This window comes from Pantherophis guttatus, chromosome 18 (assembly GCF_059756535.1).
Source record: "Pantherophis guttatus breed Tessera chromosome 18, ASM5975653v1, whole genome shotgun sequence".
Lineage (NCBI taxonomy): Eukaryota > Metazoa > Chordata > Lepidosauria > Squamata > Colubridae > Pantherophis > Pantherophis guttatus.
The window spans coordinates 10548636-10570643 of record NC_142080.1 but is presented as its reverse complement, the minus strand read 5'-3'; the positions used below and the strand labels follow the sequence as shown (position 1 = coordinate 10570643).

Sequence of the window (22008 nt, the reverse complement as noted above, 5' to 3'; positions counted from 1 at the left end):
TTAGCGAGGGCTGTAAAGCGGTATATAAGTCTAAGTGCTATTGCTAAGTGGGAAAGAAGGAAGAGCCGTGGTGGCGCAGTGGTCAGAATGCAGTATTGCAGGCTAATTCTGCCTACTGTCAGCAGTTCGATCCTGACCGGCTCAAGGTGGACTCAGCCTTTCATCCTTCCGAGGTGGATAAAATGAAGACCCAGATCGTTGGAGGCAAGGGGATGACTCTGTAAACCGCTTAGAGGGGGCTGGAAAGCAGTGTGTAGCGGTATATAAGTCTTAAGTGCTAGTGCTAAATTGGCTAAAAGGATGGAATGAAATGCTGCTAAAGATAGAGGACATTAGTGGTCAATAGAGGCTCTCACTGCCTCTATTCACCGATCAAAGTGACTGGCATTATGAATCCAACTTGGTTTGGGGAATACGGTGGAAGAGACCCTACTTTATTTATTGATTTATATATTTTTATTTGCTGCCCCATCTCGTATCTAACGACTCTGGGCGCCTTACAAGCAGCTATATAAAATAACATTTGCGTAATCCACGTTTCTTCGCTTAACATCAATGCTTTTTCCCCCTGCCCCGTTGCTACTGCAGAATTACAGCAACTATGGATACCAGAACACGTGGAACTACAATCAGTATTACCAACAGACCTAAAAACACCTGACAGGAGATGGTTGTGTTTGTGGCACTGATGGGCAGCTGCGGCTGTCTTTGCTCAAACTTCTCAACGGGAGCAAAAGTCTGACTGTCACCTCATTCGCAGCGGCGGTAGAGCGCCTGGTTGCTAGCTTTAGAAAAACCTGGCCCCTTTTTGTATTGATTTATCGTTTTCCCCACCAAAAATTTCTGAAACCGGAGAGAAACACGTTGCCATCCAGAGATCCTGCGTGAAGAAGCAAGATTTCCTTCCTTCCATGGCAGGGCTGAAAGAATTCCGCGCTCAAGGGAACTCCAGCAGAGTCGATTCTGAAGATGCACAACCACAGACTGTTGTGATCCAGCATCCTCTCCCTGGGTGCAAATCTCATTTCATTTTAAAACAAGGCCTCGGAAACAGCAATTTTTATTTTATTATTTTTTTTGTAAAAGGGTTTCCTCTGTACATTTTCACTTTTTGCAGCTGTAAATAAAATGGAACTGTTAATGTCTCATCCTGTTCTTATTCAGACACATAGTGAGATTGCTTTAAGGTAGTGTTTCTGAACCTTGGCAACTTTTAAGATGGGTGTCAGCACTTCAAGATGCATCTACTCTAGTGCTGACATGAGGAGGAGAAGCAGAGGCGTCTGGAAAGGGACGTTTGACTTTTCACCTACTTATTTTCCCTGGAGATAATATCCCCTAGGAGATGGGATGGGAGGGGGGAAATTCCTTTGAGCTGGAGCAGTAGATTAGGGGTAGAGTGACTTGGAAGATGGCCAATGAGTGCAGGGGAGTGGGGAATGGAAAAGGAGGGTTTTGGGTCTGGAAGTCAGTGTTGGCTGCGATGGAGTCGGAGTTAGAATGTTGTGCTAAATAAATGGGAGTTTTCTTCAAAGACTTTGTTTGAAATGCAATTTATTTCAGACGACCTCGAAACCTGACAATGGGTGGACTTCCAACTCCCCAGAATTTCCCAGCCAGCATGATTTAAGAGGCGGTGGACCTCAACTCCATGCTGGCTGAAGAATTCTGGGAGTTGAAGTCCACCTATCTTAAAAGTTGCCAAGGTTGACGCTGCCTTAAGGAAAGATCCGTCTCAGCGGGTATTAATAGTCAGCCACACCTAGATCCAGAGTCAGTCAGCTCAATTTCTATCTGGATGGGAGACCAAGAGGAAATCCCAGGACAGGGGTGTCAAACTGGCAGCCTACAGGCTGGATGTGTCATGCGCAGCCCATGCTCACCGCAGCTTCACGAAGGCAAAGTCGTAAATTTTAATACCTGTGTCCTAGAAGGAATTACAGGTCAGATAGTCCTCTACTCACAACACTTCAATCAAAGCTAAAACATCCCTGAAAAAAGTGATCTATGACCATTTTTCACTTTTACGACATCCTCATGGTCACGTGGCAACTAGTTCATATTTATGACGGTTGCCGTATCCAAGGATCCTGCGATCTCCTTTTTGGGATCTTCCGACCAGCAAAATCGATGGGGAAGCCAGATTCACTTAACAACCTTATTTCTCACTTAACAACTGCTGTGATTCACTTATCAATTGTGGCAAGGTAGGTCATAAAATGGGGCAAACTCGCTTAACAAAAAAAAAAATTGGGGCTCAATGGTGGTCGTAAGTAGAGGACTACCTAGAGAAATCAATTTTAGAAAAACCCACTGGACCGTCCAAGAAGGCTCGAGACCCATTTGCACTACTCAGGTGACCCTGAGGACACAAACCTCCCAAGTGGCCTCAACGGCTCTAAAAGAACGCAAGTGACCAGCTGCCTGCAAGGAATATAAATCCTTCCATTCCCCTCCATCCAGTCAGAGCTGAAGAAGCTCCTTGGATGAGAAGCGAAACCTCTTCAAAGAAAAAGTCCAGTTGCCTCCTGAAAAAGTACACAATCACACCCGATGGGTAATTCTGGACTAAGCCAGAATTACCCATTGGGCAAGAACAAGTTTCTCAAGCACATTGTCGTGGTCTGCCAGCAGCCTGCGGGGTGGCAGCAGAGTCAGACAGCGATGAGGCTGAGGAAGAACATGGGCCAGTCCTGGAGGCTGGGAAAGGCCCGGATGAGGGCTCTGCGTCGGAGGCAGAGATGGGGCCAGGGCCATCGGGGAGTGAGGTGCGGACTCCGGAGCCTCCAGAGGCTGACAGTAGAGAGGCAGAGGAACAGGAGGAGCCTGTTCCTAGTGCATGTGTGAGAAGAGCTGCCCGAAGGCAGGAGCAGGTCAAGCAAAGAGGACGACTCGGGAGTAGGGCCAAGAGATGATTGGCCCCTCCCATAAGGCTTAAAACAGCAGCAATGGCTTTTGGGCTTTGCTGGAAAACAACATTGGTAGCTTCGTCTTCTTCTTCGTCTACGACTTGCATTTATTTTTGTATCTGTGACTTCTGAACATTTGCCAAGAAAGGCCTTTGGCAGTTTGCCTAATTGGACCAAGGTTTGCGATAGGACTGAGGAATTTGTGTTGGGAGGAATTTGCTTTAATTTAGTTGAACGACGGGAATGAAGTCATTCTCAGCTGTTCGAATAAAGTTTGTTTGTTTTTTCACTGACTGATTTTCCTACTGCTTACTTGGGCCTGGGTCACAACACACATCTTTGCAAAGGGACAGATCTCGCCACATCTGCTATCCTTTATTTAAAAGCCTTTGTCCATCAACCACGTCTTGAGTTCTTCCTCAAAATAGCCCTTGACGCAGATACTACAGGTATTTTCATTGACTTGGGTTGCTGGCGTTCGTCCGGACAATTCCGTAAGGAAGGCCTTCACGTCGTTCTCTAGGGCCTGGAGAAAAAGAAAAAAATGTAAATGTACAGGTTACTCCCTGTATTTATTTATTTGCTTGATTTCTATAGCACCCGGAAGCCTACCAATAACCAGTGTAGGGCCTGCAGTCGTGGTCTCACAAGCTCCCCTTGGCTACCGCGGTCTGAACCAACTGCAGCCTGCAAGCGATCGCCCAAACAGACAGGTAGAACAGGGGTCCTCAACTACTGGGCCGTAGCCCACTAATGGGCTGCAGCCTGTTTGAAACCGTGCTGCGCGAGCGATGGGCAAGCGTGCCCGTGAAAAGCTCCACTCACAAGTGGTGGGCAAGCACACGCACGCGAAGCTCCACTCGCACGAGTGGTGGGCCCTTGCATTCGTGTGCGCAGCTCCACTCGCGTAAGCAGAGGGCGCTTCTGCTCGCGCGCTCTCAGTCATCCAGAATCATGGTTGTCCCAAAGGTGCTTTTTCCAAAAGGAAACTGAACTTCCTTTGATTGTCTTTGAAGATATTTCACCTCTCATCCAAGAACCTTCATCTGTTCTGACCTAGGCTTCCTGAGACAGTAAAAAGTACACAATTAGTCCCAAAAACTAATTTTATTTCAATGGCTGTGAATTCTGTTTATTCACAGGCCATGATGAGTCACAGTTTGTAAAGAGCCCGACAGAAGTCTGCCACAGTCCTTCAGGATAAGCTGATAAGCACCCACCTTTATCTCCCTTGACACGCTGCCAAAGACCTAATTGGCAATGAGCTTTGCAAGGCCACACAGAGCACAGAGTCAAAATGGAGCTTCAGAATTTAAACCGACCAGCACGAACAAAGTTGCTTCCTACAAAGGCTCACGTGCCTTTGCTCCTCCTTTATGTCTTATGGGAGGGGCCAACAGTTCCAAGCCTTACTCCCGAGTTGCCCCTTTTGTCTTAACTGTTCTTGCCTTCTGACAGAAGTGTGCATGCACACTGGGAACAGGCTCCCTCTGTTCCTCTGCCTCACTGACGTCAGACTCTGGAGGCTCCGGAGTCAGCACATAACTCCCAGATGGCCCTGGCCCCCTCTCTGCCTCCGATGCAGAGCCCTCGTCCGAGCCTTCCCCAGACTTCAGGACTGGCCCATGTTCCTTCCCAGCCTCCTCACTGTCCGACTCTGCTGCCTGCTTCGCAGGCTGCCGGCAGACCACAACATCATCAGAACTAAAAAAGCTTCTTGGATGAGAAGCGAAACATCTTCAGAGAAAAAGCAAGGAAGTCCAGTTGCCTTTTGAAAAAGCACCTTTGGGACAACATTGACCTGGATGACTGAGAATCTCCAGAGAGATTTGAAGAATTCAAATCAACTCACAGTGTCAACAGCTCTTATACCAGCTTATAGAGAAAGGTATAACCTACCCAGATATCACCTTCAATTTTCCTGATAATAGTCAACTTCCTGGTTCCATGGTGAGAAGTATCTTTGTACACAGGTATATTGTGCATGCGTGACCGTCGTACAAAGTAAGAAATTTCAGGAGGAGGATCTGTGAAAGAATTGGAGACCAAAAATAAATACAACTATATTGTCTTTTTATATGATAAGCAATTTATAACAGAATCTGGCCAGGGAGATCTACCTGCCTCTTGCTCAACTATTAATTTTGTACACACTTAATTTAAAAAATATAAAATGTGAAGTTACAACAGAGGTGTGATTTAGGAAGAATTGAGTTATTAGAAGCTGTTTTTTATTATATAATGAATGCAATTACTCTACCAAGAAGTCCTAATTTTGCTCAATTTTCCTTTCAGGGAAGAAACTTATTAGAACACTTTTTCAAATTTTATACATTAAGAAAATCAAATTTGGAAATATTTTGCCCCGTTTTACCTTGTGGTGGCCTCCATCCAGAAGGTGTAGGATACTGGTCGTGTTTTGGAGGTACGGGTACTGTAGTAGGTGGTATCAGCCTTTCCACAAATTTATATTCTTCAGTGGACTCAATAATCCCTGGGTACGTCAGGTCTGCAGAATTAGACTTTCCTGAAACCTGTCTCTGAAACAGAAAGATGAGGTAGCAGTGAACTTTCCTCCTTACAAACTTCATTTGTAATTGCTGCACCCAATTTAATAGAAGTTGAGGAACAAAATTATGTTTTTCCTGCTGGCCTGGAACCCCCATGACTGGAAAGACAAAAGGTAGCTGAGATGATGGAAGTGAAAGTCAAAAGTGAAACTCACTGATGAGCCCCAGGAATAGAGATGGGAAGACCTGGAAGAAAACTGGAAAAATTGGGGGGGGAAAGAGGATTCTTTTTCCTCCCAGGACTTTTTTTTTTTAATTTGATTTATATGCCGCCCTTCTCCGGAGACTCAGGGCGGCTTACAATGCGTTAAGCAATAGCCTTCATCCTTTTGTATATTTATACAAAGTCAGCTTATTGCCCCCACAAACTGGGTCCTCAATTTACCTACCTTAGAAAGGATGGAAGGCTGAGTCAACCTTGAGCCTGGTGAGATTTGAACTTACAGTAATTGCAGACAGCTGGTGTTAATCACAATGCCTTTAGTCTGCTGAGCCACCAGAAGGGGTAGAAACTTCCCATTTCTACCCCAGGAAGCAAGAGAGGATGGGAGATGCATGTTAGCAGAAGACATACAACTTAAATCGAAAGGCTAGCTAACATTCAGAATTAAAGTTTAATGAATTGCGCCATCCCATAAAGAACATTCCTAAGGAGCAAAGAGATTAAAAAAAGAGAGATATATTTTTGCATTTTGGAACTGGGGAGAAATTTATGGGCAAAATGCAAGGGTCTAAGCACCTGCTTCCTCTTTAAAAAGGGCCACTTTGATATAGTGGTTAAAGTGCTGGCCTACAAACCAGGAGACGCTGAGTTCTAGTTCTGCCTTAGCCATGAAAGCCAGCTAGCCCAATCCACCTCGCAGAGTTGTTGTTGTGGGGAAAATAGGAGAAGGAAAGAGCATCAGGTATGTTCGCCACTTTGAATTATTTCCAAAGAAAGGCAGAATAAAAATATAACAAAAGCAGGAAACCTCCTCTTAACAGCCCTGGCCAGCTGCAAGGGTCTGGCGGGAAAATAAGCCTGCAGTGCTTCTACCCATCATACCAATAGAAAAGGATTCCAAGCAGAGGTACCGTATCATCATTTAACGACGCAGGATGGAGTCTGGGCAACTGAATGGAGCTGAATGTTTACTGGCCGGATGCCTTTCCTGTCTCCAGTGCGGAGTTTTGTTCAGCAGAGAGAAATATTTGCCTCCACCTAGGATTGGACTCATAGCCGCCTGATTGTGAGGCGAGAGCTCCACCTCTAGGCCAACGCACCACTCTTAAGTAGAGGAGCCATATCTAGGCCGCTAGATGGCAACAAAAATCCGCTTTATTTGCCTCTTTGAGGCTACCCGGTGCACAGACCCTCTCGGAAAGGTCGTTCCAACCGCGCCAGCCCAGCCCGAAACGCTCCCCTCGGAGACCATAGACTCCCCTCCGCCTCTCTCCCTACCAGCAAAGCCGCCTGCCCGGGCTGACTCGTCCGGCCGGCCGCTCGCAGCACCAGCAGCGTCTTCCTCAGCCCGAAAACCGCGAAAGCTGAGGGAAAGGCCGCCATCTTGGCCTGCGGAGGCGCGCGTGGATGACGTCAACGGAGACCCTGCGGGGGTGACGTCACGCGCAACGCCACGCATTGGGAGGGAAAAGGAGCCCGAGAGACGCCGCGGCGCGGCCTCCTTCCGCAGTGCGCCTGCGCTTCTCGTGGCCCCGCCCCTTCCGTCAGTCTTTCCTTTTCCTCAGTCGGCGTGAGGCGGTGGCGGTTTCTCTTCTCTCCGGCCTCCATTTTGGCTCGGCGTGAGGCGGGTGAGGGGCTTAAAATTTCCGTGTTACGGGCTGGATAGTCTCATTTATTTGAGGGTCCCGGGTTAGAAATCAACCTCCTCTCTCCCTTTCGAGGCCTTAAACTCCCATCATCCGCGGCCAAATCCTCCCCAACTTGGCTCTGGTGCTACCCATCATCCTCGGCCGCCTCTCCTTCCCTCTCGCTCTCCCGCCCCTCGAGTCTTTTCCAGGTTCAATCGGCGCGTCCCCGGTTCTCTTGCCTTGGACTACCACGCCCATGCTCCCCAGCCTCGCTTCCTATAGGGCGAAACAAATTGGGGCCTTGAAGGCTATCGCGGTGGGGGGGGGAGGAGGGAAGAAAGAAAGCTATTTAAATGGGGGTCGTGGGGGGGCTGAGAGCTGCATTGCCGTGTCTGAAATTGAAGTTGTGGGTTTTTGGGGGGGAAATATATAGGTAGTCCTCGAGTTACGACCACAATGGAGCCCCAAATTTCTGCTCTTAAGCGAGACCGTTGTTAAGTGAGTTTTGCCCCCGTTTTACAACTTTTCTTGCCTCGGTTGTTAAGTGAATCACTGCAGTTAAGTGAGTAACATGGTTATTAAGTGAATCTGGCTCCTCCCCCCCATTGGTTTTGCTTGTCAGAAGGTCGCAAAAGGGGAATCGCCTGACCCCCGGGACAGTGCGACAGTCATAAATGTGAGTCAGTTGCCAAGCGTCTGAATTTTTTTTGTTGTTGTTGTGTTTAATCGCGTGACCACGGGGATGCTGCAACGGTCATAAGTGTGGAAAAAATGGTCCTAAGTCACTTTTTTTTCCAGTGCCGTTCTAAACGTTGAACAGCCACTAAATGAAAGGTTGTAAGTGGAGGACTACCTGTGTAGGCAATGGGAAAAAAAGACTGACAAGTGTGGAAAGGGATTTGATGGAAGGGACAGGTAAGGAAGAACCTGGAATTGTGGTGCTGGAGGGAGGCCTAAAGTCAGCCCTTTTGGTGTATTGGTGATTTTAAGAGGGGTGGACTACAAGTCCCAGAATCCCCCGGCCAGCATGCTTTAAGAAGAGTGGACTACAAATCCCAGAATCCCCCGGCCAGCATGCTTTAAGAAGGGTGGACTACAAGTCCCAGAATCCCCCGGCCAGCATGCTTTAAGAAGGATGGACTACAAATCCCAGAATCCCCTGGCCAGCATGCTTTAAGAAGGGTGGACTACAAGTCCCAGAATACTCCAGCCAGCATGCTTTAAGAAGGGTGGACCTCAACTCCATGCTGGCTGGGGAATTCTGGGAGTTGAAGCCCCTCAAAATCACAAGATTGAGAAACACTGATATATAGGTGGTCCTCGACGTATGACCATAATTGATGCCAAAGTTGCTGTTGCTAAGTGAGACAGTTAAAGTGAATTTTGCTCCATTTTATGACCTTTCCTGCCACAGTTGTTAAGTGAATCACAGCAGTTAAGAGAATCTGAATTCCCCCATGGATTTTGCTTGTCAAAAGGGATCACATGACCCCTGGGACACGGCAACGGTCATAAGTATGAGCCGATTGGCAAATGGCTGAGTTTTGATCACATGACCATGGAGATGCTTCAATGGTCATAAGTGTTGAAAAATAGTTATAAGCCACTTTTTCAGTGCTGTTGTAACTTCAGACGGTCAGTAAATGAACTGTTGTAAGTCAAGGACTACCTTTATGTAAGAAAACCAATCCTAAATGGCTAACCTTCCTGTGCTTAAAAACTTCCAATAATGAAAAACCCACAACTTCCAGAGATGCTCAGCTCCACATTTCTCTTACTCTGAGAAAGGTTTCATTTCAAAGAAATCTTTTAATTTTGTATTCTTTTAATTATAATTGTATATTCTTATTGGTATGGTTTTACTGCTCTTAAGCCGCCCAGAGTTGCCTTGCAGTGAGATGGGTGGCAAATAAATTTAATAAATAGTAAATAAAAGTAAATCTAGGCAGCTTCATCTTACACCTTCTATTTTTGGTTTGTGTGACCAAACAAAACAATGACTCATTTATATTTATTAACCAAAAGTGCAGCCCATCTCGGCAAAGATAATCCTATATATTCCCTCCATCATCTTTCTAAGTCCTTGATCACTGATTATCAGGATAGAAAATCCAAGCTCACATTTTGTTGTTGTCAGGAAGGATGGAGTGGATTGAAAAAGAGAGAGATTAGAGGCCCACAACTCTTCTTTGTGGGTTGTTAAACATTCTCTTTAACAATCCACAAAGCAGAGACATCACCCTGCCAACAACAGTGAATATAGTCAAGGCTATGGTTTTTCCAGTTGCAATGGATGGCTGTGAAAGTTGGACCATAAGGAAGGCGGAGTGCCAAAGAATTGAGGCCTTTGAACTCTGGTGCTGGAGAAGACTCCTGCGAGTCCCTTGGGGTGCAAGGCGATCCAACCGGTCAGTCCTAGAGGAGATCAACCCTGACTGCTTTTTAGAAGGCCAGATCCTGAAGAGGAAACTCAAATCCTTTGGCCACCTAATGAGAAGGAAGGACTCCCTGGAGAAGAGCTTAATGATGGAGGGCAAAAGAAGGGGATGACAGAGAAGGAGGTGGCTGGATGGAGTCACTGAAGCAGTCGGCAGGAGTTTAAATGGACTCCGGAGGATGGTAGAGGACAGGGAGGCCTGGAGGAACGTTGTCCATGGGGTCGCAATGGGTCGGACACAACTTCGCAACTAACAACAAACATTCTTTTTATTTTATTCACTGCTTTGTCTAAAAACAGCAAGGGGTGGAAGAGATCAGTTTATTAGACTCTGCCATTGTTAGGATACTCAATTTTTTTGAGGTCTTGGATTGCTAAACTTAATGGCTACTTTGCTTTCTCATCACTGCAGGTGAAACCATGCAGCTGTTCGTTCGTGCTCAGAATCTGCACACCCTCGAGGTGTCCGGACATGAAACAGTATCTCATCTCAAGGTAAAGATTTTTTATTTATTTTTTTGCTTTGTGTGAACCTTTCATTCTGATGAATACTGTTACTGGACCGGTAGCATTTGTTTCTCCCAAATCTTCCTTCAGACCAAGGCAATGGCTGAAATCATTTGCAGACTGAGACTTTTTAAATCAGTTTGCAGTAATAAGTTATTGTTCTTTGATTAATACCTGATTGTAATGAGTTTTCTATTTAATCAGCTTTGGTCAAGAAGTAGCAAGGTATAAAAGAGCCTGGTCCTTAGCTCTTTCAGAATTTTATATTTACCATGTATTTTTATTTTCAAAGGATATTTTTATATCATGGAGATAACGATACTCGAAGCTCATAGAATGTTCTGCTCTTTTTGTTCTTTTTTAATTGTTGAACTCTAGTTCTGGTACTTTCTAGTTAGTCGTCTTTGGGTGAGAAACAGGGTGGTTAAAAATTGATGATTTTTTTTTTGAAAAAACAGATTTTTTAAAATTTAAATTGGGTTTTTTATATCAGATTTATTTTAGTAAAATGCTTTTCAAGTAAAAATCTATCTAAAATAGTTCTCTATTTAAGATACATTAATAATTTAGTTTAGTCAGCATGAAATGGAACTTAGTTACAGCATGAGGCTGTATATTCTGCAATATTGAGACTCTTGGTGAGTGTCTGCGGGACAGAGGTGACAGTTGCTCTTTAAAAATTATGATTTAAATTACTTGATTTAAATCAAGCCTTTTTACTAGTGATTTAAATCGACTTGATTTAAATCAAATCTACCCTGATGAGAAATCATGCCTTAAAATAGTGTTTTAGCGCAAAGCTTGCTTTCCTGTTAGTCTTTTGCAGCTTATTTTCCGGATATTTACTTCGAGGTTATTGATGGAAGGCATTTGCAGTGGTTGCTCTTTGAGCTAAATTCTTAAATCTTAAGTTCTAAATTCTTTAAGTGTGAATTTCAGCTGTGCTAGAATGGAACATAGTTTGATAAGCCTATATTCATACTAAGAATTCTGTTGAAGGAACTTGGAGATGGGAAGGTGATCCTTTTCACCACAATTCTTGGGCAACATTGCTTCAAATCAGTTTCCAGATGAGGGAGTGTCCAATAGACAAATTGAAATGTAAGAAATGTGTCCTATCTAACAACGGTGGCTCAATGGCTTAGATGCTGAGCTTGTTGATTGAAAGGTTGGCAGTTCAGCGGTTTGAATCCCTAGTGCCGCGTAACGGGGTGAGCTCCCGTGACTTGTCCCAGCTTCTGCCAACCTAGCAGTTCGAAAGCAGGTAAAAAATGCAAGTAGGAAAATAGGGACCACCTTTGGTGGGAAGGTAAGAGCGTTCCGTGCGCCTTTGGCCTTGAGTCATGCCGGCCACATGACCCCGGAGACGTCTTCGGACAGCGCTGGCTCTTCGGCTTTGAAACGGAGAGGAGCACTGACCCCTAGAGTCGGGAACGACTAGCACATTTGTGCAAGGGGAACCTTAGTTTTAGCTCACAGCAGCTTGTGACAAGTTTTATCAGAACATTCCCATAACAACACCTGAATCTCAAGATGCAAAGGTTTCTTCTGAGACCACCGAACTCTGTAGATAACAGAAAGTTAAGAACTAACCTGAGATCTATTATGTAATTACTTATGGATATGTATTCATCATTTTCTGAAATGAATAAATATGAATGCATCTCTTTGCCTTTGTAAGGGTGTTTCCCAGTATTCTTTTTGAGGAGACCCCTCCAGTGTGCGGTGTTTGCTATAGATCTTGTGCTTTGATTCCACAATTTCTACATAACATTCCCCCCTCTCCCCCCCCCCAAATTTCAGTGTTTTGATTATTACAGGTCACAAACACAACATGGATCGCAAACCCTCTTTTTTTCCGTATTTGCAGACTTCTTTGTCCTTGGAAACACTCATAGTGTAAAAACTGATGAGTGCTGGCAGGACTGAAATGGAATTTTGTATTTGTAAAGCATCTGCTAAATATTGTCATCCGCCAAATTTTTACACATGAACTTCCATATAATGTCCAAGGACCGTTGGAGGCTCCCTTCCCTTCTGCTCTCCGCTGGAGGAGCTGTAAGCGGTCTTTCCAGCATCTTCATCACCTTTTATTCAAGAGCTGTTGTGGATATTGAAAAATTATAATGCTGACTGGGGAATTCTGGGAGTTGAAGTCCATAAGCCTTAAAGTTGCCATTATTGGCAAACCCTGCCTCAAAGGAAGATGCTACCTTAGTGAGCAAAGTGTCAGTTATTTATGTTCCCACTCTTCTTTCTTCCCTGTTTAGGCTCGCATCGAGTCCCTGGAGGGCATCGCCCTTGAGGATCAAGTGATTCTTCTGGGTGGGATCCCCTTGGAAAATGATTCTGTCATTGGTCAGTGCGGCATCAGTGACCTTACAACTTTGGAGGTTACTGCACGCATGCTTGGTGGTAAGTACCAAAGAGAGAGGGCCTGGATGGAAGAGCTGTGAAATTCCCAGAGCTGCTCTATACAAATAAAACCCCCAAAAGAAAAAATACGCGATTTTTATTCTACAAATTTCTATTGTGTTGGTAGAAGATACAGCCATGATGAACTTAACTAATGTTAATCATTAACATTAAATTAAGAGCCTTGGTGGTGCAGCGGATTGAAGTGCTGTTAAGTAGCACTTAGCTGCCAGCTGCCTGCAATTACTGCAAGTTCAAATCTCACCAGGCTCAAGGTTGACTCAGCCTTCCATCCTTCCGAGGTAGGTAAATTGAGGACCCGGATTGCGGGGGCAATAAGCTGACTTTGTATAAAAAGAACACCGCTTGGGGGGGGGGGAAGCCCTACTAAGCAGGTATATACAAAAGTATGAAGGCTGTTGCTTAACGCATTGTAAGCCGCCCTGAGTCTCCGGAGAAGGGCGGCATATAAATCAAACCAATAAATAAATAACTACTCTTTATTCAGTTAACTCAATTTTATGAGTTTTGATAACAGACAAAACAATGAAGTAATCACCTAAACTTCACAAGAGTACTTAAGGCTAAAATGTGATTGGCTGCTAATTCAGACGCTTGGCAACTGATTCCTATTTATGAAGGTTGCAGTGTCCAGGGGTCATGTGATCCACTTTTGCCGCCTGACAAGCAAAGTTAACGGGGAAGCCAGATTCACTTAATAACCATGTTACTAACATAACTGCAGTGATTCACTTAACATCTGTGGCAAGAAAGGTGGTTAAATGGGGCAAAATTCACTTAACAGATGTCTCACTTAGCAACAGAAATTTGGGGGTCAGTTAATGGTTGTAAGTCAAGGACTATTTGTACATTAACCTTCATGGTCCCTTGTGACTCTGTCATCAGGCATGTTGGCTTTGTTTTCTATTCCCTGTAAAAACGGCCTCCTTCGTTTTGCTTTTCTCTCTAGGGAAGGTCCACGGTTCCCTGGCTCGTGCTGGCAAAGTGAGGGGCCAGACCCCAAAGGTAGGCGGTTCGAAATGACTCTCAGTTGTGCTTGGGAAGGGTGGGGGTGTTTGGAGACCCTTCAGCCTGCTGCTTGCGGACCCCCAAGGACAGCCGAGGGCGCCTGAATTGCTGGCTCTTCATTTCAACTTCAGTTGCTGGCAGAGACCCTTCGCCTAGAAATGAAATTAGAACCCAGAACCCTAGGGCTGGAAGAGGACTTCAGAGGGCTTCTAATCCAAACCACTTACTTAAGTCTAGAGACCTTACGACCATCCCATTTTTTTTACCCTGCTGAGTGTGACAGTCATGCTACTTTACTAGCAGAAGGTCAATGGGCGATTTCAACAAGAGTATTTAAATCCTGCTTTTTGTTTATATCTTGTCTATTTTGTTGGTGGTAAAAGGAGAAAAGCTATGCTAAGAGTTCCTGCTGCCAAGTTACTTAGGCCGGAAGCTTCAAGCTGCTGTTTTCATTTTCCAGCCTGGGCTTACTATTGTTTTGGTAGCTCAATTTGTCCAGCCGTTTTCCTGCTTAGTTAAACCGGCTAGTTTTGCAGTTGGTAGAACCAGACAGTGGCAACAGAAAAGCAGCTGCCTTTTCTTAACTTTGGCTTAAAGGGAAAGGGGGATCATATGCCCAAATTACCAGTTTTTTCCCTCGTGCCATCACTCTGCTAAACACTGAATTCCCACAGCACTGTCTTATGTCGGTCCACCCATGTTGTATAGCCGTAATATTATTATCCACATCTTTTCTGCTAGTTTCTCTTGCTAGTATCGGTATTACTGTTATGATGATTATTACTGCTCTGTTCTTTTGCATCTACACTGAGAGCCTCTGCATCCAATTCTTTTGTGTGTCTAACCACACTTGCCTCAATAAAATAGTCCAGTGATGGCGAACCTTTTCGGCACTGAGTGCCCAAACCAGACTCTGTGCATGTGCCAGAAACCCGAAGACCAGCTGGCTGGGTGCACACATGCCTGTTTTTTGGGCGTTTTGGGCCATTTTGGGAGCTGTTTTCAAGCCGTTTTTGAGGACATTTTCCAGGCTGTTTCTAGGGCGTTTTCTGGCACGCAAAAACCTGCGAAAACCAGCTGGCTGATGAGCATGTGTGCACCGGAAATCTGAAGAGTAGCTGGTGATAGCGCTCGTGCCCACAGAGCAGGCTCTGTGTGCCACCTCTGGCACCTGTGCCATAGGTTCGCCATCACGGGTCTAGTATATATTTATCCTGAAGCAATATTTGGTTCCTCAGATTCCCTCTGGATGCAATTCCCAATAGAAAACACCTAAGTAATAATTGAGGCAATCAATAACTGGTAAAAATTGGGGGGGGGGGTTTTGATAACTTTTCCTTGCTTTCACCTCTTCCCGAAATGCTGCAACAGCTGAGAAGACTATGAGAGGGGGATGTATTTTTGTGGGGTGACTTAAGGAAAGAGCTTGGGTCTCACCCAACATTAAGAGCTAAGATGAATTCTGGGAGGAGAAGGCTGGCCGTATCTTTGACTAATGCCTGCTTAATGTTCTCTCAGGTTGCTAAGCAAGAAAAGAAGAAGAAGAAAACCGGCCGGGCCAAGAGGCGCATGCAATACAATCGCCGTTTTGTCAACATCGTGCCCGGCTTTGGTAAAAAGAAGGGTCCAAATGCCAACTCCTAAAGAGCACCCAGTCATATAATAAAATCATATATATTTGCCTGGACCATTTCCTGGTGGTGCTGCTGCTTTTCTTGTTTGGGGCATGAGTGCAGGTCAACCTTTTGAGATCATTGGCAAAAGAGGGAGGAGGGCTTTGTATGTATGTAGTTCAACGGGAATATTTTGTATTTAATTCATCATCATCATCTTTTAACAACCCCATAATCTCTTGCCGGGTGGAGTCTGGGCACCTGAATGGAGCTAGCAGAGTGTTTACTGGCCGGATGCCTTTCGTGTCGCCAATGCGGAGTTTTGTTCAGCAGATATATTCTCATCGTTCCCAGAGAGAGAAATATCTGCCTCTACCTAGGATTGAACTCTCAGCCTCCTGATTGTGAGGCGAGAGCTCCCCTTCTAGGCCACCGCACCACTCTCAAGATTTTCATTTAAGTGTTTTGTGTAAATTGTATTAAGTGTTTCTTAATCTTGACAACTTTAAAATATGTAGACCTGAACTCCCAGAATTCCCCAGGCAGCCATTAAAAAACACTGTTATACAGGTGGTCCTGACTTTACGACCACAATTCAGCCAAAAATGGAGTTTTGCCCCATTTTACAACCATTCTTGCCACAGCTGTTAAAAGGAATCACTGCAATTAGGTTAGTAACACAGTTAAACCGGCTTTCCCTTTTGTCCGTCGGTCGCAAACTGGAATCGCAGGACCCCGTGACGCTGCAGCCGTCATAAATGTGAATCGGTTGCCAAGGGGTCTGAATTTTGATCCCGTGATCACGAGGATACTGCAACAGTCGTGAAAAACATAGCCATAAGTCACTTTCCATGCTGTTGTAAATGGTCAGTAAATGAACTGTTGTAAGTCGAGGACTGCCTGTCAAAAGAGATCTAGTGGGTTGAGGACCACTTTTTAATAGGATCTAGTTTCTTTCACATTGAGGAGAGCCAGCTCCACAAAAGGACTTAAGAATTTAATGGTGAGGCCAGCAGGAATCTCGCAGAAATACAACGGGTGCAATTCAGATTCTCAATAATTTTCTTCTTTATACCTTTTGCTTATTGTTTTTATTCTGTTTTTAACTGTTAGACATCCAGAGGTAGTCCTCAACTTACGACCACAATAGAGCCCAAAAATTTCCGTTGCTAAGCAAGGCAGCTATGTGAGTTTTGCTTTTGCCCCTTTTTGCCACAGTTGTTAAGTGAATCATTGGCTGTTAGTAAAACGGTTGCTAAGTGAATTATGGATTTCCCCATCGACTGCAAAATTTCACATGCCACCGTCATAAATACATGCCAGTTGCCAGCAGCTGGATTTTAATCATGCGAGACACCCTCACCCCCGGGATGCTGCAATGGTCGTAAGTGTGAAATTTGGCTGTAAGTCAGTGCTTTTGTTAACTTGAAACAGTCACTAAACGGAAGGGGTCGTAAGTCCGGGATTTACCTATAAGCACATGACCAGGCTTCTCTTGCTAACAAGTCTGGAGCTGTTTGGTCAAAAAGCTGGTTTATTTTGCAACTTTTGCAGCTTCGTCCCAAACCCCCTAGGAAGGGAAGCTACATGGACTTCAATTCCCAGAATTCTTTTCTTCGAAAAACCCATGTTTAGGGGAAGAAAAAAAAAAAGGACTGCTGGTTCTTAAAGCTGCAGTAGCCTTCACAACTCCCCGAAACTACAAAACAGCGTAGAAGCAAGGAGATTTTGGACTAAGATACACATGTGGTTGGAAAAATGATAAAAAGACACATTGATTTTAAATCAGAGACATTTTTACTAGGGATCTTATTTTATTTATTTTATTTTTATTTTTATTTTATTTTATTTTATTTATTTTATTTTATTTTATTTTTTTTTATTTTTTTTATTTTTTTTTTATTTTATTTTATTTTATTTTATTTTATTTTATTTTATTATTTTATTTTATTTTATTTTATTTTATTTTATTTTATTTTATTTTATTAAATTTCTATACCGCTCTACTCCCGAAGGACTCGGGGCGGTGAACAACCACAGGATAAAACACATAAATACAAAAATTTAAAATAGAATAAAAACGAATTAAATAATTTGGCTGAGACAAATTTAAAATACCCCATAATTTAAAAAACAAATTAAAATTCACATTTAAAAAGGGGAGAAGATTACCAGAGACATTCAATAAAGAATTGCAATATTTAATTGTGAATATTTTTTAACAGCGGCTAGAATTGCATTTGCTAAAAACTGGAAAGGAGAAAAGATATCTACCGATAAAGAAATTATTAAGAAAATGTTGGACTGTGCTGAAATGAGTAAAGTGACATTTGAAATAAGAGAACAGGAAGATAAACAATATTATTTGATATGGGAGTGATTTTATCACTGGATAGACCATAAAACACGGAGATGAAATATGATATATGAAATGAAATTTAAGATAAAATGTGTAAAAATGTGTTTTTTTTTTCTTAGTGGAAAAGAAACGTGTGTCATAGATTGATATCTTGAAGAGTTTGTGAGCAAGAAAAGATTTTAACGGACCGAAACACTGTAATTGTTTGAAAGGAGGATGTTTTTATGTTGTTTTTTGTTTAAAATAAAAAAATCTTAAAAAAAAAAAAAGAAACTACAAAACAGAGATCTTGAAACTTGGCGGCTTTAAGACTTGTGGACTTCAACTCCCAGAATTCTCCAGCCAGCATAGCTGGCTGGAGAATTCTGGGAGTTGAAGTCCACAAGTCTTAAAGCCGCCAAGTTTCAAGACCTGAGATGCTGCACGCTAGGCAACTATTACAGCAGGGCCCGGTGCATCACGGTCAATGTAGTTCTCTTCAGCGGCAGGACTACGTCTCCCGACAACCCTCTGAAGCCCTTTCCAAGCCGCGCCTGCGCATTAGCGACAAGAGAAGCCTCGTTTTTCTCCACCCCCCCCTCCGGAAACAGCCGAGCGTTCTCGGAGCCACTCGGGCGACACATGGAGGCCTCGGCTGCCTGCGGCCTATGCCAGGCCGATCGGGCGCCTTACACTTGCCCTCGCTGCCACGTCCGCTTCTGCTCCGTGCCTTGCTACCGTGAGCACGGTTCCTGCGCTCGGGATTTCCAAACGCGAGAGTTGCAACTTCGGCTCCGGAGCCAGCGGGGGGATGCGGATGCGCGAGGCCGCCTGAGGGAGGCCCTTCTCCGGCTGCGGGAACTACGCGAGCCCGGGGATGCGGACCCCGAGCTAGGCCTCGACCCGCAAACTGAGGACCTGTGGGAGCAGCTGAGCTCCCAGCAGCGCCAGAGCTTCCAACAGCTGCTGAGCAGCGGGAAGATCTCGGGGATCCTGCCTCCTTGGAAGCCCTGGTGGGTGGTGGAGGCAAAAAGCCAGGAGCCACCCCTGGTCCAGCTCCTTGGAGCTCAGGATGCCCAGGACTCTCAGCCACAGCAGGAAGGAGCCAAGCAAGACCTTCATCCAGCTTCATCCGGGCTTCCAAACGAAGAGACCATCGTCACTGGGGAGGACCAAAACCGACCTCCCGCCCAGGATTCGAACTCGCTACCCGCCCTTCCCGATGTGATCCGCCCGTTGAGCAACCTCACCGGCGGCCCCGTCTCCCCCCTGGTGCGCTTCCAGCTGCCCAACGTCCTCTACGCCTACACCTACTCTCTCTCGCTCTACAACGGAGAGGCGGACGATGCCCAGCTGCTGCCTGAAGTCTGCGAGACCCTCTTGGACCTCTCGGCTACGCTGGGTACCGCCCAGAGGGTCTTCTCCTCCACGGGAGAAGCCTTGCAAGCTGCCCTGCAGGCCGTCGTCGACGGACGGTACCCGGAGTGCCCGCTGGGAAAGGCCGGGACGATGCAAGCGGTGGCCCAGATTTTAAGAGGACCCGGTCCGGAGAAACAGAGCCGGTTCGCCCTGGCGGCTTTCGCCCACCTAACCAGACTGTTAGGTCGTGGCAAACGCCGAGTAGCCCCCGAGGACCAGCCCAGGATCTACAAGGCGAAGAAAAAATGCCAATTCCTGCTTTCTTGGGTGAAGGAGAACGAGGAGCAGCTCCCTTCCCTGGCTTTGGAAGTGCAGGGGGAATACATAACCCATGTGGTGGACGCCAAAGAAGTGGGCGCGATCACCCAGGAGCTGGAGAAAATGTGGGGAGGGAAAATGCCCCCTTCCAAACAGCCTCTGATAGAAGAATTGGACTGAAGCTTCCCACCAACCCTCCATACAAAGGATCGGATGGAAACTGGGGGGACAGGAGAGGGCCTGGGGGAGAAGGGGGCCGATGGGGTTTACATCGCAGGGCAGGGGTCCCGGAGGTTGAAGCCTAAACTTGAAGATGAGAAAGAATCAGTTCTGTTTTTCTCCTACCCTCCCCAAAAAATGGACATGGATTGGGGGCAAGAGTGGGAAAGCTGTAATTAAAAAAAGCCAAGTCTAGGAATCTTTGGTTTGTGCCCTCTCTTTCGTTTCCTGCTTCCTTTTAACCTGGTTAACACCCGACAAACGTGTTAACTTGGGAGTCGAGAGTGAAATCGTGGTGCTGTGATTTCTCAAATCGAGGCAACTTTTAACATCTGGGGACTTCCAACTCCCAGAATTCCCCAGCCAACATGGGAATTGGAAGTCCGAACGTCTTAAACCATGTTGGCTGAGGAATGGTGGTTCATAAGTCGAGGACTGTCTGTAAAGTACAGGTTCATTTAGTGACCATTCAAAGTTACAAGAGCATTGAAAAAAAAGTAACTTACGACCATTTTTCACGCCCCCATTGCAGCATCCCCGGGATCATTTTGATCAAAATTTATTTATTTATTTATTTGTTTGTTCCTATTTCTATACCGCCCTTCTCCAAATAGGACTCAGGGCGGTGAACAGCCAAAGTAAAAAACAGGACATACAAAATTTAAAAACAGTTTAAAATAATTAAATATTTTGGCCGTAAATTAAAACAACCCAATTTAAAATCAATTTAAAATTTAAAATCAATTTAAAATTCAGACGCTTGGCAATTGATTCATATTTATGACTGTTCCAGTGTCCATCTTTTGTAACTTCCTAACAAGCAAAATCACTGGGGAAATCAGATTCACTTAACAACCGTGTTACCGACTTAACAGCTGCAGTGATTCACTTAACAAATATGGCAAGAAAGGTCGTAAATAGGGGGCAAAACCCACTTAACAAATGTCTTTTACGTAGCAATAGAAATTTTGGGCTCAATTGTCATTAGTTGAGGATTACTAGTTTTAAAGTGGGACATCTAAAACGATTATTCAGAGACGGATGTTTATCTAGTGCCTCTTAAAAACTTATGTTTCCCAAACAATGCAGAGTAGAAAAATTTGCAAAAAATTACATTCCAAATTCAGTAGGGTTTTTTTTCCCATCACTTTTATTTCCTTCCTCAATCGCCTTTCAAACCACTGCAGAAGTCAGTAATTCCTTAATTCTGGAGCTACCAAAGGATCCAGGATTGAAATGTAAAATGTGTTACTACGGGTTCTGTGGGCGTGGCTTGGTTGGAGGGGGGGGTAATGTAACTGGGTGGGCATGACCAACTTTTTTTTTTTTTTGAAACTTTTCAAAGCATTTTTTCTAATGCTTTGAAAAGCCTCTGGCGATCAGGCAACTCAGCTGGGATCGTCAGAGACTTTTGAAAGCATTTTTTTTTACCACCTCTTTGGCCAAGAGGTTGCAGAAAAAAATGCTTTGAAAAGCCTCTGAGGATCTCAGCTGAGCCGTGCGATCATCAGAGGCTTTTTTTTTTACTTTTAAAAGCATTTTTTCGTCGGAAGAGGTTGTAGAAAAAATGCTTTTAAAAGTAAAAAAAAAAGCCTCTGATGATCGTGCGACTCAGCTGAGCATGGTGGGGGGACACAGGGATTTTTGCTACCAGTTCTCCGAATCACCCACCGCCATTGCTACGGGATCGGGCAATCCGGTCTCAACCGGGAGCATTTCACCCCTGAAAGGATCCCAAAAGAGCAAGTCCAGTTTGGATCACCTCAAGATTTCTTACTTTCCCTCCCTTGTTCCAATACAGGTAGTCCTTGACTTGCAGTACGACAGTTTGTTTAATGACCATTTCAAAGTTACAACAGGACTGGGGGAAAAAATGATACGACCATTTTTCACACTTGCAACCGTTGCAGCTTCCCCAGGATCACGTGATCAAAATTCAGCCTCTTGGCCACTGTCTCATATTTATGACAGTTTGCAGCGTCCTGGGGTCATGCGACCATCTTTTGCAACCATCTGACAAGCAAAGTCGATGAGGAAGCTGGTTTCACTTAACAACTGCAGTAATCCACTTAAAGGAGCCTGGATAGCTCAACAGACAGAGCTCTGTAATTTAACACCAGCTGTCTGCAATTAAAGTAAGATCGAATCTCGCCAGGCTCAAGGTTGACTCAGCCTTCCATCCTTTCTAAGGTAGGTAAATTGAGGACCCAGTTTGTGGGGGCAATAAGCTGACTTTGTATAAATATACAAAAGTATGAAGGCTATTGCTTAACGCATTGTAAGCCGCCCTGAGTCTCCGGAGAAGGGCGGCATATAAATCAAATTTTAAAAAAATGTAGCAGGAAAAGTCATAAAATGGGGAAAAACTCACTTAACAAAATGTCTCATTTAGCAACAGATCAATTGTCCTAAGTTGAGGACTACCTGCATTGTTAATCATGCGATTCAGAGAAATCCCCTTTCAAAAAAGATCTCATCGCTAGCTACAAATAAAACACTTCAC

At 44.7% G+C, this 22008-nt stretch overlaps 4 protein-coding genes across 5 annotated transcripts in view; 3 read left to right on the top strand and 1 right to left on the bottom strand.

The window, feature by feature from the left end:
- Positions 1-1145, top strand: part of LOC117657669 (pre-mRNA-processing factor 39-like) — a 33106-nt gene extending 31961 nt beyond the window's left edge. For both annotated transcript variants that reach the window (XM_060682579.2, XM_060682578.2), the window contains exon 14: positions 589-1145. In XM_060682579.2, coding sequence (XP_060538562.2) covers positions 589-651 — 63 coding nt within the window. In that variant the 3' untranslated portion in view covers positions 652-1145. The remainder of the gene's footprint in view (positions 1-588) is intronic.
- On the bottom strand, positions 1050-7155 carry MRPL49 (mitochondrial ribosomal protein L49). Its single transcript, XM_034405794.2, has 4 exons — positions 6921-7155; positions 5284-5449; positions 4809-4936; positions 1050-3435 (listed from the first exon to the last, which is right to left on the bottom strand). Exons 1-4 carry the CDS (start codon positions 7023-7025, stop codon positions 3289-3291), a joined length of 546 nt encoding a protein of 181 aa, XP_034261685.2. The 5' UTR covers positions 7026-7155; the 3' UTR covers positions 1050-3288.
- On the top strand, positions 7144-15345 carry FAU (FAU ubiquitin like and ribosomal protein S30 fusion). The gene is made up of 5 exons (XM_034405795.3): positions 7144-7270; positions 10120-10202; positions 12485-12629; positions 13600-13655; positions 15177-15345. The coding sequence occupies exons 2-5, from the start codon at positions 10128-10130 to the stop codon at positions 15300-15302; spliced, it is 402 nt and encodes a 133-aa protein (XP_034261686.1). The 5' UTR covers positions 7144-7270; positions 10120-10127; the 3' UTR covers positions 15303-15345.
- Positions 15346-18199: 2854 nt separating this feature from the next.
- Positions 18200-19704, top strand: ZNHIT2 (zinc finger HIT-type containing 2). The gene has a single exon (XM_034405810.3). It carries the CDS (start codon positions 18252-18254, stop codon positions 19464-19466), a length of 1215 nt encoding a protein of 404 aa, XP_034261701.3. The 5' UTR covers positions 18200-18251; the 3' UTR covers positions 19467-19704.
- The last annotated feature ends 2304 nt before the right edge of the window (positions 19705-22008 follow it).